The 19,224-nt window shown below is 45.5% G+C and overlaps 1 protein-coding gene across 3 annotated transcripts in view; it reads right to left on the reverse strand.

The window, feature by feature from the left end:
- SH3PXD2A (SH3 and PX domains 2A) overlaps positions 1–19,224 on the reverse strand; it is a 259,159-nt gene that overhangs the window by 69,670 nt on the left and 170,265 nt on the right. For 2 of the 3 annotated variants that reach the window (XM_059821278.1, XM_059821277.1), the window contains exons 6-7: positions 18,667–18,695; positions 3,514–3,561 (exon numbers count right to left, since the gene is read on the reverse strand). In XM_059821278.1, coding sequence (XP_059677261.1) covers positions 3,514–3,561; positions 18,667–18,695 — 77 coding nt within the window. The remainder of the gene's footprint in view (positions 1–3,513; positions 3,562–18,666; positions 18,696–19,224) is intronic. The other variant, XM_059821279.1, reaches the window with a different exon arrangement.

Genomic DNA, 19,224 nt, shown 5'->3' on the forward strand with positions numbered 1-19,224 from the left:
AGCTCTTGGTGTAGCAGTACTGCGCCACAAAGCTTTAGGGACAGAGACAGAAGTTCAGCACCATCCACAGCAACTAAAGGAATTCAGTGTAAGTCCAGTGCACTCTCCAGGTCTTAGCAATAAAACAATACTGGCAAAAATCCCTTTGCCTCATTATAGATGAAAATAAATATTTGGATAAGTCTATCAAATGGGTTATTAGTACATGATCATTTCTGTAGTTCTTTCCTGAGCTCAGCCAGGTAGCTCTTTTATGAAGAGCAAAGCAATTCTGTTGCGCTTTCAGAACAGAGTTTCAGGAACAGGTGACACCCTCCTACTAGGCAGGTATAGGACTGAAACCAGAAAGGGAAGGGTTTGGATCTGACCGCTTGAGTAATTCAGAAGACTCAAAGCCAGAGAAGTTTGGCCTAAAACCTTGTCCTAATCCCAAAGATTGCCTGAGAATAAAACAAGGTTAAGCACCGTGCACCCAGTGACAGTCAGGTCAGCATGCAAACCCTCTCAACCCAAGTTAGCAGCCATGATTAACGTATAAGAAGTTTCTCCATAAGTAAGCATCCATCCATACCCCTTCCTCAACTCCAGAGCACTCGTGTGCTCTGCAAGCCTTTCAGTACATGGAGCAATAGCTTCTTTGCACAGTAGCTAAACTCTAGTCTTTCTTGTTATCTTTCTGGCTATACATGCAGAAATCTGGTATAGATGGTAAATCCATGAGCTGCATTAAGTCCCTCCTGGCCTCCTGTGTTGCTGCTACAAACAGCTACGAGGAGCCCAAGCCAACAGCATGCATTGCCACCAAAAAGGGAATATGACCAGCAGTCAAAACAGCAGAAAATTAACCTGATACCTGGACTCATTCCCCAGCATAAGTAGTATTTTCTAGCACTTCCAAGAACCAAGATCTGGATAAGACTTCAAGAGTTTGGGACAAGTGGCAGCTTTAAGGCAGACTGTGGCTTCCAGCAGTAGAGTACGTGTCTGATGCACAGCTAAAACCAGCAGCAAAACACAGCCCCCACAGGGAGCGCGTCAGGAACGAGCTTGGCCCATGGTAAATGGCAAGCGCTCTCTCAAGCAAGTGCTCCAGTTCAGTTCTTCCTTCTTTACAGTCCTTAGCAGCATTTCCAACAAAATCCTGACAAACGGAGAAATTCAGTGCTGACCTTTGCCAAGTGGAGCTCGTTAGTCTCAGGATTTTTATTTTTTATTTTTGATCTGCTAGGTTTTATGACAGAGCCAAGAAAAATTAGAGGCAGGAGGGTGAAAGGAAAAAAAAGTTGAGTCCTCTTTCCACTCCTTCTTGGAAAGTTGGCTCTCTGAACAGCAATTCCAACCAACTAGGTTACAGGTAGCAACAGTTAAGAATACTTAAGTATTTTGCACACAAATCTGTTAAACTGCTTGGAGATTTTCACACAGCTGCTAGACAGGGTCTTCCACCAGGCTGAAGTCACCTATAGACTCTGGCATTTGCCCTAGTCCTGCTCAGCGGTGTAATGCATTCACATTACGCCACACGGCACAAAGCAGACTAGCCAAGGAATTTAACAGCAGTTGGGGTATTCAAAACTAGTGCCCCACCACAGCACCTCTCAGGATCTGGCTGTATGGCACCCGCCTTTTTTCAAAGTAGGACATTAAACCACTTGCAATCCTCGGTTAGAGGCTCCACGCCGTGGAGCAGGTTCATGCCCTCAGCTGGAGCATGGGCAGCATCAAACTGTCTTCTGTTCTGGTCTCCAACCCCCAGCCTAAGACACAGATATGTACTATGTGGGTAAAGATCATACTCAAATTCAAGCCTGCTCCATCAGCCTGCCACATTAGGCTACAGCCCATGGCAGGTCTGGACTGAAGAGTAGCTGTGTTGGAAACTAGGGATTCATTTGGATGAGAAGTAAATAGAAAGGTCATGTGAACTGGAATAGCATGGGGAGCTAAGAACCTGCCAGATGTACCAGAAGACTTCCGAGTGTATCAACATTCACCTTCTCGAGCTCCATGCAATGCAATTCATCACTTATATTTGCCCTATCACGCACAGATTTTTTTTGAAGCCAAACTAGCAACATGCATTTAGCTAAAAGCAGTCAGCAGAAGGGAAGAAATTTGTATCTATTGAAGATTTCACTTCCTTGCCCTTCAAGAAGGATGAAAACCTTGGCATTCCATTTGTCATTTTACATATAGCAACATGAAACAGTCCCAACAGATGCAGAGACTCAGAGAAACCCAACCTCACCGACCAGCCAGGTAATCTGAGGGCTTCTTGTCATTCTTCCCAGGTGACACAGCCTCTTCTCTCTCCTCCTCAACACGTTTCTCTCCTGCTCAGGCTCATTCTGTTTCTCTGTCTGAACTCCCTGGTGACCTATCAACCACTAGGCTCCTGTGACTGAATACTTCAGGTATTTCTGCACTTTTATATCCAACTACCACACTGAAATTAGACCTACTCTGCTAAGATCAGGCAGAACCCCCCCAGGGGTATATTCAACTTCTGTCAAGGATAGCATTTCTGAAATCATAGCAGTTTTGCTTACTAAAAACTTCAGGCAAGCAAGCACTCATCCATTGAGGATGGTGGGATTTTGTTCACATACTTCAAACAGGGCATGAACTTGAATATTACCAAATCAGGCATGGAAAGCAGCAGGGGTATTTCCATCTTTCCTTGCCTTGAGACCTATGTGTGGCTTTAACCACCTGGGTGACTAGGACAGCATTCTGTACCGACACAGGGTCTATGGCTCGTGATCATTTTTCCTAAGTCTGAAGGAACAAGAGACCTCTTCTCTGGTATTCCATGTCAGGTGACAAATGTTTGCAGAAGAAATCCACTGGTTACTCAGAAGTCCTGATTCCTTATACTACAAAGCTTAGGTTTTGCCTTGTATTGGACTACCTCTCCCAGACCCTGAGACCTCACCTAGAGGTTGTCTCTGTGCTTCCTCCTCCTTCCTGACTTCTTGGGACAAGGAGTCTGATGCTGCCATCAAAATTTTGCATCTTCCTCAGAGTCCCATGTTTTCAATATAAAACCCTTCCTACTTACTGTGGAAAAGCAAAAGAGCATTTCAGAAGAACAAGCACATAGGCATGTTTCCTTTATCTCAACCCACAAGACTTCCCACTTTTGCTCCTCTTCTTCTCTCCTCCATCCCACATGGGATAGTGAGAGCAGCTGTGTAGGTACTTAGCTGTGGCCAGGGTCAACCCACCACAAGAAGGGAAGCTGCTTTGGATTGTGGCTTTGAGTTGGGCAATAAAGATACAACACAGCAAACTACTATCTGCTGCTAGCAGCAACATCAAGTTGAGGTCAGACAAGCAAAGCTCTTCCTCAGAAATCATGCATCATGAAAAACAAATACACAAGTAGACAACAGATCCTGGATATCCACTGTCAGAGACTCACATTCAAGACAACTCCAAAAATCACACGCAGTTTGAACTACAGACTTCTCTTTTTAATAGCATGCAGAACACCAAGACACAAGAATTTACCTGGAGCGACACTCTTTTTTGGAGTCTCAGACAAACTGGACATCCAAACTTGAAATCCAAGAAGAGGGCAGCCGTGAAAAAAGAAAGTAATTAGAGAAGCAAGACAACAGTCATATCAGAAAGCTTGTCAAGACAGCTTTGAAAGAAATGTTAAGTTTTTCTTAAGAGTGGTGTTGGCATGATGGGGACTCAGTTAAAGGTCAAGTCATAAGAACTACACAGTTAATTTTTACATTTTAGGGGGCTTGCAGAACTTACAAAACCGATCTGTAGTGATCTGATTTTGAGATCTCAGAATAAGATATACTCTGAGCTTACTCCCAATAGGACAGGGAATGCATACCAAGAGACAGTTTGACTTATTAAGCCTCAGACCTGCAAAAGTATTTAGCTTTGCAGCTGTTAATGATCCCCAAAAGACCAACAGGCAACTACAGTGACTGAGCTTAGCAAACACATGCAAGTTTCTACAAGCATTTGCATTTTGTTACCCTGGAATAGCATTAAGGAAAATAACAATAGGCAAATAATACTCCATGGAAAAGAGTACAAAGCTCCAATAAAGGTACATTCAAAGTATAACTAGAAATACGATTTTTTAGCCAATGAATATGAGGAAGAAACCTGGTTAAGAAGAAAGCTAATAGAGTTGCTACCAATAAGGTCAAAAGATTTCCCTCCCCCTCCAGGAAATGAGGTGTAAATACTTGGCTTGGGATTCTGGGAATAATCTTCAAATGTTAAGTGATGGGGTTTTTTGTTTGAATACACTGGAAGCATGTTTTAAGAGTTAGTAGGTTTGCCCCCATTTCAAAATAAGAACCAGCAAACATTCCCCCTTCTGTGGGATGAGGGAGATAAAGACAGCTGTTACTCTCACATTGCCTGGGAGAAGAGATGAGGAGAGATGTTTATACGATAGCCTAAGAATTTCCTAAATTCTGACAAGCAATTCCCAAATGCAATTTTAAAAACTCATTTGCAGTGGCGAACCAGTTCTGGACCCATTAGTCTAACAGCAGAGAACATCACTCTTCAATCACTTGGGAGAGAGGGGCAAGCTACACTGGTGGCCTTGTCTATTTGACTTGTTACTGCCTTCTGACCTACAGAATATCATCAAGACAGTCAAAAATCAGTAATAGATTCCTAGTATGTATGTAACTGAGAAATTGCTAGCATGATACAAAGCACGAGAAACAGCTTTCAAACCTTTCCACTGGAAACCAGAGGTCCAAGAAACACATTGCTGTGTTTCCTCAGCGCTAAGGGAATGGTGACGTTTTGAAATCCTTTCTTTAAATCAGGCACACCATTTTCATTGTGTTAGAGCAAAACTGGAATTCAGATGGACTTGGTGTTTTGCTTACTTTTCAGTTAAGTTCTCAATAGTGGCAGTCTGGAGAAAAACCTGAAGTCTTCCAACCTTCTAACTCCCAAACCCATGCACTGCGCTGTCACAATACAGTACAAAATACACCGTGGTAAACTACAATAATTTACTTTGGATTACCATTTAAGAAAAAAAGAAAAAGGCTCTGCATTGGTAGAGTACGACAGGAAATCATCTGGCAGAGTAACTTGTGGTCTAGCTTATGGAGGGAATATACAGCATGTTTCTATTACAGACTTGGGGCACGCACGGGAAAGGGTGTGAAGGAGTTGTTGTCAGCAACTTGTCTATTAGCTTTTGAATAGACTTCCACTGCCTTCAGGAACAGGATTATGAACTTCAGTCAGCTGTCAGATCTTCTTCCAGACAGAAGAACCTGAATATGGCAGTGATAAATAAAACAGAAGATGTATTGCAGGAACAACTGGGAAGATTTCAAGCAGTTTGCCCCAATCTAAGCTGGCAGCAAAAGGCTGGAACAGCCAACAGTTAAAGATAGAGGGAATAAGCTGTGCTTAACACAAGCTTAGGGCTACCCTGGATCTGTCTGGCCAAGAAGAGAGGGAGTTTAAACCTAGATCTGCAGTAGCTGTATTCACAAACACCCCGCGTGAGATCACAAGGAACCAAACTCACCATAAAAACCAACTGTTAGCTACTAGCAATTTTTTTTTTATTTCTTTTTAAACAAAGTATTTTTTTGCCTTCTCAAAACCATTGGTCTAAGCTGGAATAAAAGGGTAATCTAAGTTTTGGGATGGTAAACCATCCCACAGGTCCCCAGCGTGGGCTCCCAGGCCCAAGAAGCAGCATAAAAGCAGCAGCACTTCTCAGCTGCCCCAGCCTGACAGCAGCTAGATGTGGATGAGGTTGCTTCTGAAGCAGAAGACAGCTAGCATATTTCAGCTGCTCCTGCACATCTGCTTAGCATTAAACTTCCTTCTTGGGGATTTTTTTTTTTTTAATTCCAAGACGTTTAAGCTCTAATTGCTACCAGCTTCTAAGAGTTCCCCCTACAAATAATAAAAATATCAGACATTAGTGATGGATTCCACTTCACAGAGAGCTCAAACGAAGAGCCGCGGAGGGAGCCAGGGTACGGGGAGGAGGTCAAAGGCCCCAGAAGCACGCTGTGCCCGAGCCAACAAAACACAAGCTTTGAACGGCCCCGGGTTTCCCCTTTAGGACAGAGTTTTACTGGAATTCTGCATGGGGCTTGGAGCTGGCTTCCAATGGGATTGGTAACGGTAAACGAACAAACCCTTGCTTCCTGCCTCTCCTCTCCCCTATTGCGCACGGCTGAGCGCCGGCTGGTCTCAGATGACTTGGAGATGGGGGGGGGAAATCTCAGTATTTGGAAGGGAAATTAAAGTTGCCTGCTCAAAGCAAGCCACTCCTAAGGCAACGGCATCCCAATTCTGCTCCTAATACCAATCCCCACAGCCCTTGCTGCCGGCTTCAGCTGGAGCCAGAACAAACCCCTCAGATCAGAATTATTTTTAAAAGCTCAAAAGAAACACGGGTCCATAAATTACAGCTAAGCCACGGGGCCAAGGCGGTTGTGAAGAGCACCGAGGAGGCTCCCTGTTGGAGCCACACTGCACAGAAATAACAGCGGAGCAGGCGCGCCACTGGAAGTGGTGACTGAACCCCATCCCATCCGAGCTGCCACCACGGAGGAGGGCAGGTCAGCGGGGGTCCTCAGGTGGGGAAGGAAAGGAAGGAGTTGGGGGGGCAAAGGCTTTAAAGACATAATTAGGCTGGTTGCTGTGGTTAACGAAACACATGAAATGGATTATTTTAGATTTCACCAGAAGCTTTTCTGCTGCCAGTGGACTGGTTTGTTTGCTGATCTTCCCACCACTGCCAAGAGAACAGGCACCAGACTACTAGGTACCAACACTTCGCAATATGGCAATACAGCCCCACTCATCTCATTTTAGCAGCAGACTAAGACTATTGTCTTGTGTGCAGTTAGAGCAGAGCAAGCTTCAAGGAAAGCCTACGAAAGCTAGAGTCAGTCTAGAGTCGAACGCACGAGCTGAATTCTGCTGAAACCCAGGAGATGCCACATTCATGGTTCACATCAGTACTGCACATCCAGCCAAGTCCCTGGTCCAGCAGGTGCAGAGAAACTCCTCCTCCACAGGCATTTTAGCAGTAGCTACTGATGTAGTTTTCTTTTTGTCAGTAACATCGCTTAAAATGGTCAGTTCAACGTCGAGTCCATCATCCATTATTTAATAGTGCTGTAAAGGCCAGAAGAAACACCCTCCTAAAGATTCACAGGCTGCATATCGCTGGGGCTATCAGGGGCCTCTATAACAAACTTTTTTTAAACTAGTGTCTGTATAGCTGTCTAGCCTGTTAAGCTACATATTTCTCAACAATATTCCTGTAGTAATTCTGGGGAATTGGCTCATACTGGTCATAAGTCTCAGCATGGTTGTAGTTCTGGCCATGTAGCCCTTGCCCCAAATGATTTCTGCACATAGCTGAGAAGTTAGCATGGGCCAATGACAAGTCCCAACAAGTGATATGGATGTGGCTACTTTGCTTTGGAAGGTAAAAAGAGTTTAATTATACATGCATGACCTGTTCCATGGAAGTTGCCTTCCATGGGAGATAACAGTCCTAGGTTCATTTAACTAATAAAATTCTTTTGTTCTTATGAAGCCCGACCTTAAACATCACCTGGGAATACTTGAAATCCCCCTGCAGCTGTTAAGGTGCACCTTAAAATACTGAGAAAAGGATTATAAGAACAAGTGGCCATGCTGAAGAGATGCTCACATCTGAAAGAGACTGCCCCTTTCCAACAGCGACCATTTCTGTAGATCATTAGTCCTCTCCATGAGGAGGTACTATTGGCTCAGTTGTCCAAGAACCACAGTGGTTAGTGCAGCTGGGCATTTTGCAGATTCTTTTCCCATACATACACCCTTCCTGTCTTAACTGGAAGGCTGAAAAGACTAAGCAGTGCAATCTTAGAGTAAACTGAAACTGTACTGGCTTCCTGGGAAGTCAATGATCAGTGCTCCACTCCACTTCAGAGAACTTCACTGGTGGTCCAGTAACTTGCACTGTTTCCTCAGACTGGAGCTAGAGGAAGTAAATGTTTCTTCTGCTCAGCACTGTTCAAATAAAAGGCAGTAAGAGAAGAATGGGGGTGTTCTCATCCCAACAGTGGTATTTGATAAGTCAGCAAGAAGTGGGCTGACCAGGCCATCCATTTCTTAGAAGTGGCCTGGAGCCCTGTTCACTGTAATGTTCGTCACATATGGCAGAATAGAAAACGGAACTTAAACCTTTATTTCAATCTACATTTTGGAGGTCAAGCCTGCCAAGAAGTTGGTATAAATGAAGTGCCATATTGCTGTCCTGGGCGCTCAGGCGGGACAGCTTACTGCCCAGAGCAGGTAAGGAACCCCAGGGGGCCAGGCTCAGTCTGCTCAATCCCTCCTTGGGCTCCTCCAGAGCTTCTTACTGGGATTTTGCCTCCGCTTCTCCTCTCATTGCTTCATTTCTGCCCTCTTCAGACAAGCTGAGGAACAACCTCCCCCTCCTCCTGAAAAGGTGAGGCTGGCCATCCATACAACCAAGACCTGGAAGCTCAATGAGGAACCCCAAAACTGTGGGGCTTATTTCTACTCTCATCTGCAGACAGAGCACCATGTTCAGTGTTCCCCCATACCTTCTGAGCCATCCCCAAACCCTTCATCCCCCAGACCCATTGACCATTCTTTGTTAGCCTGTCTCCAGGTTTCTCTCCTCTAGCCCCTTCCTCTTCAGCTGGGGCATGACACTTTGGTTAAATAGGAAGGCAATAAGATGCCATAGTACTAGAGTAGGGGAGGGAGAGAGAAATACTTGGTGTTGCTAACCTCCCCCTCTGATACAGGGTCTACATATAGCTCTATAATGAGGCTGTAAAACAGCTTGGAAAGAGGAAGAATGCAGATGAGCCTTAATCTGAACTGGAACCATTTCCACACGTTCCTGGCTCACACAATTAATTCATTCAATTAGGCAGAGAACAACAGATAGCCAGAGAAATGGGAGGATGGCACAGAAAGGTTGCCAGTGTTTTGATCTATTTCAAGCACTACCGCTCAAGGCACCCTGTTGAACTGCGCCATTGATGTTTCTCCCTCCAGGCTCCAGAGGGACCTAAACAAAAACAACATTTGTGCCCAGTGCCTGACCCAGGGTGGGCCTGGTCAGCCATTACACTTCCTAGGTACCACAATGACAGATTTATTTGCTACTGTAATTGCTGGGCAAACAGCAGCCACCTCTGTCCCTGACCAGAGCAGCTTAAATAAGCTTTCCTTGCTCCTATGTCTGTGGGATGCTGATGCATCATGTTTTAAGATAGTCCTTGAAGGAATACAGAGATGTATTCAATTTTTTTTCCCCACCAGGAGACTGCGTTTTAAAGTAAACCTCTCACCCCTGCAGAGGTATCTCCTCTTCTATATACTTGAAGCAGAACATCACCTCCACTCCCCATGCCATCTGTTCAAGAGGCAGTATCTTAAAAGGGCTACATCTTGAAAAAATATTTGACTAGTAGATTATCAAAGATGCAAATCCAGCTAAAGTCCATGAGTAAGAGGACTGGCAGCAGGCATTAAATGAGGCCTTTAATTTTACTCCTATTCACCAAGTTCAGGCCCATCATGAACAGCCTGTGCAGGGCTTGTACTCAGGAAGAGGCTCTGCATTTGTGCAAGGGGTGGGGGCAGATGTGCTGAGCTGCAGTGACGAGCCCAGTGAGCACCTTCCTCTCCCCAGTAGAAGTGGCCGCTCTGGGAGCTGTTGGGGCTCCTCACCTCCTCGGCACCACGCTGCAGACCAATCTCAGACCACTTCCACTTGCCACGTAAGCAGAGCTGCCTGGCGTACGCTAGACCCACACACACTGCTTGGAAAATGTTCACATCTGGCTTTCATGTGACTCAAGCGTGCCTCAGAAATTCATCATCTGGATAAGTCACTCCTGCAGGGGAGAAATCCACAACCAGAGAGCCCTCTCCCAAGTCGGACCGGAGTAGCAGGGCAAGAGGATTGTGTGCTCCAACTGCAGCGACATGCTCACCAGCTGCATTTCCACAGGCTCATACAGTCCTTTGTCCTTTTTAGAAAAGTACGAACGTAAAGAAAACTTAGTCCCAATTTTCTACTCTGTTTACTTCTGCAAAAGCCCATCCTAATACCATTCGCAGACCCAGAAGTATCCAGAATTGGATAGTTTTTCTTCTGGCAGCCATAGCTCGTATTAACTCTTTCCACATGGCAAGCAAGGACTGCTTCCCACATGATCACTGTGGTACAGCCCCTGCACATACAGTTTTGTAGCAGTTCCCAGTTTTGCTGGGAAGTGCCTAGAATATCTGAACGCTAATCCACATTTACAGCTGTAGAAACCGAGAGCATCATGCCTCTGAGGGAAAAACAGCCTCCAACACTGCCGAGAAGGCGGGCAGAGAAGCCCCAGCCCACTTGGAAAGTCACAGGTATGTACGCACACTAGGATTCATGCATGGCTCAAAAAAAGAAGAGAGCAAGAGTCAAATCCCAACTGTGAAGAAGTCATGCTGCCAAACACAGAAAACCTACCGCAGCATTGGCATGTCCAGGCAGCCTGTTTTAACTGGCAGCAGACTGAGCTGGCCAATTGGTGCATATGTTGTAACTCCTGCTGAACACCTTTAAGTAATGCTTCCAGTCATCTCTGGTTAGGTGAGCCACTCCATCTAGTGCAGACTGGTGAGGATCTTGCCTGTCACACAGCCCAGACGCAGGCCAGCCAGAATGTGACAGATATAAAACCATGCACAAAGCTGGAGGCACTTCGGGAGTGCTATTTTAGGGGTGAGGGCTCTCAATAGCCTAAGGACACACACTCCACCATCCAGGTTTCCTTCTCACAAGAGAGATTCAAGTTTCAGGTGCTCACCAGCCTGAGACTAAGTTATCTAAAACACTCAGGTAAGAGGTCTGCTCTTCTCAGCCAGCCAGACCTGTCTGTGCCATGTACGGATTCCTGCAGCGGCTGAGGATCATCACCCTCCACTCCAGCTTCTAAGTGCATTTTTCACCTGCCTTATCTAACATGCCAAAATCAAAATCCAATACCACACAGTTCTCTCTCTGCAAGAGAGGAAAAACCCACGCAGGCAGTGTTAATACCATCTGCCACCAACAGACAGAGGAGGAAGGCAGAACAGGAGCAGATGGAGAACAGAGAACTCCTTAAAACCACGAGAAATGCCATTACATCCCCCAAGGTACCAAGTGCTTTCTCGGCACTCAGCTGAAGGCTCTCTGAGGCATTCGCAAGGGTGCATGCTGTTCTGCCATGCCTGTGCTCGAGCCACACCTCATACTTGCAGCCCTTCCCTGCCCGCCCAGCCTCTCTGCCCTCTCCCCCCGACACGGGGCTCTGTGCAGCATCGACGCTGAAGTGGGAACGGCAAAGAGCACAAACACATTCCTTTCCCTAATCCTGTACCCTGTCCCCACACTTCAGTTTAAAAGCCAAGGAGCAAAACAAAAAACCCACACAACACACAAACAACTCTTCCTCTCTTATCCCGTCTTCCTCCCACCCCAGCACATGGGCCACCCAGGAGACGACAGCAATCCTATACATCTAACGGGCCACATATCTTGTCAGCAGAAAAGTGAAGCAGTGCAGAATAAAGTCTCTATCTGCTCTTCTCTTCAGTAGCCTCAGGCAGAAGTCCAAAGCATTTCAGTTTAAACAGTGACTTTAAAAATATGGTGTACAAGGAGAAGTGTGAGATCAGTTCCCTCCTGCCAGAATACCACAGGCTGGGTTTGGAGTGGACAGATTCACATTTTGACTGAAGATGCAGAATTGGCTCACACACACAGATGCTGCAAGGAGATGAAGTCTGCCTGACTTAGCTGAAGCTCTTCCTCAAATCCTGCTCTGTGCCAGCGCACCTGAGGACAGAGCAATAGCCCTGCTTTGGAAAAAACAGAGTGGATATTCCTTCAATTATATGAAGAAATTGTTAAAAGAAAAAAAAAAAAAGAGACTTACAGACTTGTTAAAAAAAATCTGGAAAGAAAATGAGCTGTTTTGGGAATTACTTCATCAGGCAAAAGCCAATAAACTGAACAGAAGTTAAGAGTTTAGCAAATTCACTAGTTGAGGAAGAACAACTCTCCATCATGAGAAGAAGCAGCTCCATCATCAAGGACTGAACTGAGGATGCACATTGAGATCATTAAATACTAACTCCTTCCAGAACCAGGCCCAAGATGTACATCCCCAGTAATTATATGCTAAGGTTTGTTTGCTCCTTGGTTGCTATGCTTCTGCCTACTCTATCCTTCTTTTATTACTAAATCCTTTATCCTCCTGTTTAAAAAAAAAAGAAATAAGAAAAAAAGCTATGTGAGAACCAAAATGTTCTGCCAGAATCTGCTGTTTTTAAATTCCATGCAGTAATTAGTACATACAGCCAAGAAGGTTAATCGTATGATGGGGGAACAGATCCTGATTTCTGATGAAGAGCAATCCTGTCAGTACACGCTTGTGAAGTTACAAAATAGCAGCTGGCAAAGTACCTTGTCCAGCCATCCTCATCAACAAGCCAAATGGCACCAAGGAGCCAGTCCACCATCGCTGTTTCTGCATTAATTGTAGAAAACAATGCAAGGAACACAGCACGCACGTGTGATTCATCAGGACACAAACAAGAGCACGTGCCTCAGTCTGCAGGGATCATGTCATACCACAGATTTCTTACAAGGATTAAGACACCAAGCCCAAGCTACGTGGTTTAAGATGTTCCTGGGACCTTGCCGGGGCTTGGACAAAATTAAATCCCCATTCACCACCTTAAAAAAATACAAATTTAACCTTCCAAGCTGAAGCTTTCCTTTCGGATGGAGTACAGGGAGACAGACTTCAGAGACAAACATGACAAGAGAAGAATGACTCAAACTAACATTTGAGTTGAAAAACACATTCTAGCTTTGCTGCTATCACCTGGGCTCAGATTCATTAAGCAATAACCAACTGCCTGCTTCGTTACTCATGCACTCAATGAAGGTAGCCCCAAGACATCTGTCAGGGTGGTGACTGCAGCAGCAGATGTGTTGCCTCATGCTGGGATTCACCATGTTAGTTAATTGTTTTTTTCAACATCTTTAGTAACACACTCTTAGATTTGGCCCCTTTGAGAACCCATTTAAAAGGTTCAGGCTTCCTCTGGCTGAAAGAGGAAAATTGAGACAGATTTAACAGTCAATTGAGTAAGTTAAGGCAAACCCACAGCACGCTTGCAGTTGCATTCACAGCTCTTCTAATATTAAAAGGGCATCCACCACTCCAGATGATATCCCATCAATACTGCAACAACCTTAAGGTAAAGGAAAGACAGCACCCTGCCTCTCTTGGAGAGGTCCTTCCTTCTCCCTCCACTGCAGCCATCTCCCACAAATATCATTAAATATCTGCCAGGGTTGGAGGCTATATGTTCCCTCCTCTCCCTGTACCCAGATGTAACTAAATGCCTGCTGCAGAGCTATGAAGCTGGCAGAGAGCTCCACACTCATTTGCACCACACAGCTTTGTCCCTAGGGTCGGCACCCCAGTCTGGCAACAGCTCCAGCCACACAGCCTTGCTGGTCCAGCTAATGGCTCACACATTTGTAACCCTGTTGAATGATTAAGCACAGAAGGGCTAGCACACACCATTCATTTTCTCCATATCACCTCAAAGGAGGCAGTTCAAATTGAAGTTAAGAAAATAAAGCTCATTTATAAAAATTAAAAAAAATGTGAGACATGCCACGGAGCTGTAAGTGCAGGCTAGACATGTGCAGTGTGACAGGACCAGAAAGGTTAAGCTCTGAAGTGATGAGCATAGCTCAGCTGTGAAGACAGAAAAAGGCTAAAGTTAAGCCATTTCCCTCTGTAAATACAGAGGAAGCAGAAAAAACTATCCCCGATAACTCAAAGAAATAGCAATTAAGGCATCTCCCTGCAGCTGACAGAGCACGCATCCTCAGAGTGCGAGAGCGAGAAAGAGGGTTTCTCTAGTAAGGAAGAATGAGGCTAAAGAAACAACTCTTGCTGTCAACTCCACCTGTCAGCCCAAGGCAGCAATCCTACAAAGTGATCAGCCATGAGGACCCCCCATTTTAATCACAATGATCTGCTTGTTTCTCACTTGGAGGCCTCGCTTCCGTCATTGTTGCAACTCTCTCAACTCTACTTAATTTCCCCATTAAGGTAAAAGAGAGCATTACAGATGTTTCTATAATTTGAGAAGTAGCTTCCAACGGACTCTGAAGTTTTTATTTACTTGCCAGCAGATACATCCCTCCTTGTTTTAGATTACAGGAGGGAAAGGAAGCAGACATTGTTGTCTGGGTGCTGGCATATTCTGCTAGTCCAAAAATTGGACATGGGAACCAAGTTGAAGGACAGCTCGCTCCGCTGAGAAAGCCAAGCCTCATCAGCATCCTCACTGAGGCAACACTGGCTTGGACCAAATTGTTAATATTCTAAGTGCTCAATTACAGGGGTTATTTAAATAGACTTCAGCTAGCAGACTCAGCCAAAGTACAGCCAGCTTGATGCAGGCAGGATCTGATCAACTGGAGTCACTGCAGTACAGATGGAGTCATAAACTTTTTTTTTTTAAAGTTTATTCCCCTTCACTTGGGGGAGCATCCAACTGCACAGCAAGAAGGTGCCAGAGAAAGCCACTGAGCAGCAGCTTGAAGCCAGCTGTGCCCCCGGCAGCAAGCAGGGCAGTCAAAGCAGTGGGAATGAGCAAGCAGTGAGGTTTTTTTTGTTACGATTTCAGAAGGGGATGGCCGGTAGCGCTCCTCCTAGTGCACACTGAAAGCAGTAAGCACAAGGTCTTGGCCACCTACAAGGCAGGTAGCAGAGATCCATGCCTTAGCTTTGAAAGCAAAGGTGAAGCAGCATCTCTTCTGCTGGGTCTGACCCCACCGTTAGCAAGGATAATCCTCTCGGTAATTGAGGAGCACTGAGACTCAATGTGGAAGAGCTGTGGAGCCCATACCAACTCCCTGCTGCCACCAAACACCAGGTCCCAGATGCTTGCTTCAGCTTCATGACTGGGGATCTGACAACATTTTTGGCATGAAACCAGCCAAGAAAGATTTTTTCAGCAAGGGAAAAGGGCAAGATCATCTTACTCCAGGAATCTGAAACTTGCTCTAGCCAGCAAGGTGTGCGTGTGTGCAGGGGGGACATCTTTTGCGAGAAACATACTCCAACTGGTCTTACAAGCCACATCAGGGTTAGCAGATGTCTCAAGGGTTAATTAGTTCACCATGCACAGATGGTAGCTGGTAGGGTTTGCAGAGTGGATTAACCTAATTTGTGGTTTGTAATGTACCATGCAAATATCCATTACTAGACTTGCAGCAATTCTGCCCTTATTTTGATTTGAGGAGGGAAAACCACACAATGGATGCTTGCATAGAAGTAATGCCTATTTTGAGTGACAAATGAGTTGCTGTTCACTTGGTTAATGTGATCAACAAATTGGGAGTCTGAAAAGTAATTCCTTCCCTTTTTGCTACAGAGGGTCTTTGGAGAGACCTAGACGAGACCATTTGTTGCGAGCATACAGAATATGCCCATGGTAACCACTCCTTACAGTTGTTCTGAGGTCTCTTTGGCACTGACAGATGGTCATAGAGCAACAGTTCAATTGCCTGGAAATATGAAGGCAGCTTTCTGAAGCAGCTCTGCAGCATGTCACATAAAGCCCCACAAATCCAAGGTAACAGCACATGTGGCAGTTCAGGCCACAGCAAATGCCCATGCCTACGCAGAGCCTCAGTTGTTTCAGTGAAGCTCCAGGTCTCTGAGCTGACTGCAGGTTAAAGCATTTATAATTAGATCATATCCAAGTAGAGGGCTGCGTGTTTATACAGCACTTTGCACAAGAAGAAGCCTGGCTCAGGGCTGGCATGCAGAGATGCCCCAGTTCAGTGTAAGATTCCCTTCTGTTTAGCTAAGGACATGCCACACTATTGCATTTGGTTCAGAAGGTCTCCAATGTTTACAACCAGTATCAGCTGCAGCAGTGAATGTTTCCATAACGCCTATTAAACTCTGAACTTATCCAATTTCTCCCTGCTCTAAGGGGCAAGCACAGGACTAGCTAGACACACACTCTGGCAAGGCAGAGGTCAGGGTAGAGGTGACGCTGGCTGTCAGAAGCATTCCCCAAATGTTTCTGCGATCAGCCACACTCGTGTCGTGCCTGCACATGTCTGAGACATGGCAGCTGTGGGATTCCTGCCGGACAGTGTGGGACAGCTGTGCTCACACCCAAAAGCCTCCTTCCAGCACATCTTTGGTCAAGACAAAAGATGTGTTCACAGGTCTGATTTGTTGTGAGGTGCTCACATTTAAAAGTGCCTATTTGTCTCTTGTTTAAAAATGGAGTAGCGTGTGCACCTACGGAGGAAACTGTGTTTCTAAGCTATTTGTTATCTTTAAAGACTCTCACAGCACACCCTGGAAATCTGTGCTTATTTACCCCATCACTTGTTCAAGTGTCATAAAGCTGGTCTTTGTTAGAGGCTATAACTATCAACTCCCTTAGCATATTCCTTTGCTCGTTGTGTGCACACTCCCACAATATCCAGCTCTGAACAGAAGGAAGCATTCCTCCACCACCCTAAAATCAGGCAAGAAGATGGCAGAGAACAGAGTCCCTTTATGCAGCTCACTTCAGTCTGAAAGCTGCTTTACATTCCTCTTCATACAGGGTAAGTGGAGAATGAACGTCCCTAAATCCCACTGCTTCCAAGCCCTAGCTGTGCAAGCAGTCAAACACCAAGAAGCAGGGAAGAGGAAACAGCCCCAGAAGGACACCCGGCAGCACGTGGAGGTGGGACAGCCAAGGGAGAGCACCAGACCTGAGCATCCATCCCTTGCAGGGATGGATGAGCACATCACTTGGAATGCTTAGGGCAGGAGGCCAACAAAGAGCCCAGCAGCATCCAGAAATGGCATCTCAGCTACACTGACTCACCTTAATCCCTCTTCCCCCAACGTCATGGCAGATCAGCTCCAACGTCCCCCCCAGAGCCACAGGAATGGAGGAGCAGCAGTTCCTCACACTCACAAAGCAATTCCTCACATCTCTTGTAAGATTACTGCAACTCCTGTGCATGTCAACTGGTGCACTGAGCCCAAAGCCCTCCTGGTTTCCTAATGCTGTTCTAGGTCAGTGCTAAATCAGGGTGCCCCAGAGACTTCAGCAACATTTTTCAAAGGTCTTTACATAGCCCAAAAGCCCCCAGTGCTCAGGATGGGGCACTGAACTAGGAGCTCCCACACTGAGCTCTGCCTTCTACCGAGTCACTTGGACCTTTACGGTCAGCCCTTCTAGAGAAAGTGCTGCTGCCAATTTAATTCACGAGCCATTGTGAACAAACACTTCACTTAGTATTACATTTAGGAGGTCCTAGAAATGCAACCCAGACAGAAGCTTTGTAGGAGATGAGGAAGATGAAGCATGCCCTAGTTCATAGTGTCAGGCCAGCACCTTGTACCACACTTGCCTCTTCATTACCACAACCCACCTCCGGGAAATTCAGGGAAAGGGTACCAAAAGTATTGGCCTGCAAAGACAACAGCTATTTGATGCATAGGATGTCAGGGTCAGGCAACAGCTTTGCTTTAGTGCATCACTTAGCTTATTACAGGACTGCAGCTTACAATCTCTAATAACTAACCAACAAATCAATCTAGGCAGTGTCATTCATTGGAGTCCAGCATGTTACATTCATCCGCCCTTCGTTCCTGCAGACTAAGCCATTGCAGTGTTTCTTCATCATCTTAAAAAGCAGAAGAAAAAATCCTGCTCTCCCCTGCACACAGGCTAGAGTTTTCCAGGAGTTGCTATTGGTTTGAAAGGCCTCTCTTTGGATGCCCTGAATGCAATTTGGAGCATCCAAGACTCCAAACAAAGTCAATGAGAGTTGCAGGTGCTCAATGCTGCTTGGGGAAAAAAAAAAAATAAAAAAAAGAAAGCCCTGACATATCCAGCTCAGAGCAGCCAAACCCAGAGGCCCATAATTACATGTCCCTATTGAAAACACATCTGTAAAAATCACTAAGAGCTACAAGGGGAGGGGAAAAATTGGATTTATATAGTTTCAAATCAGGGTTTTATAGGACATTTGAATCCAGGATCTTAAAAACAAAACACTGAGCTAGAGCCTTTGAGGCAGCCCAAACCCAGATGGAGGCACTCAGAACATTTTGCATCAGAAGCCTCACCAGAGCCTTTTGGAAAAGTAAAAATAAAGATTCAGACCAGGACAGAAAAAGCATTCATTCCCCTTGCCCCCCTCCAGAGAAGAACCCCAACTCTCAGGCTGCATTTTGGTTGTTTGTTCAGGCAAAGATTAATTAAGAAAAAAAAAAAGAAATGAAAGAGAGAGAAATTTAATACAATTATCCTCTCAGACTGAAGAAGTAGCTGTATAAATACAGTCGGAGGAGAGCAGTCATTTTCACTGCAATACTATATAAGGTGGGTTTCTTCTCCAGTGCAAAGGGAAAAAACTGATGCCTGTCTCTAGCAGGCTTCAGCAATAAAAAGTTAAACTGCTACACAATTTCATGCAACACAAGATAAAGGGAAGGTTTAAAAAAAGGGGGCTGGGGTGTCCTCTCTGTAATCATGCAGTAGATAGAAAGCCTGGTATCTTACCTGATTTTCTCTTTGAAGAGCCATAGTCCCTGAAAAAAAGACAACAACAAATAGACATGGTTAGAGCTGGAAACAGTGGTGAGAAAACGGGTGCCTCCCAAATTTCCACCCATATGCTCAAGGGCTCATCCTGCGTGCTCCCTTCTTTAAAGAGGAGGTCAGGACTGTAAGGCATTGACAGTCAGGGGCTGGGATGGATCCTGAGCAGCACCGGCTCATCAGCAGCAGCAGCTGGGGCTTCTGCAGCACCAGGGGCTCGGGGAGCATGTGATCAGCGAGACAGAGCAAACCATCCACAACCAGCAAGGCAGGGGAGAAGGGTGTAATTTTTTCCCCTTTAAATTGAGCTATTAAATGCACAGCTACTGAATTAACCCCTGACATGCCCCTGGAGAGGAAAGGGAATATTAACTGTTTGCTGCAGGGGTGTGGCTGCGACAGGCTTATCTGGCATTGCTTGCAGTCCTCTCCTTTCAGAGGCTAATTAATCTGTGAATAACCTCCAGACCCCTCCTAGTTATCTCTGACAAGCACTTGTCTTCTCCAAGGAAAAAAAAA

Source organism: Gavia stellata, chromosome 9, assembly GCF_030936135.1.
Source record: "Gavia stellata isolate bGavSte3 chromosome 9, bGavSte3.hap2, whole genome shotgun sequence".
In the NCBI taxonomy this organism is placed as follows: domain Eukaryota; kingdom Metazoa; phylum Chordata; class Aves; order Gaviiformes; family Gaviidae; genus Gavia; species Gavia stellata.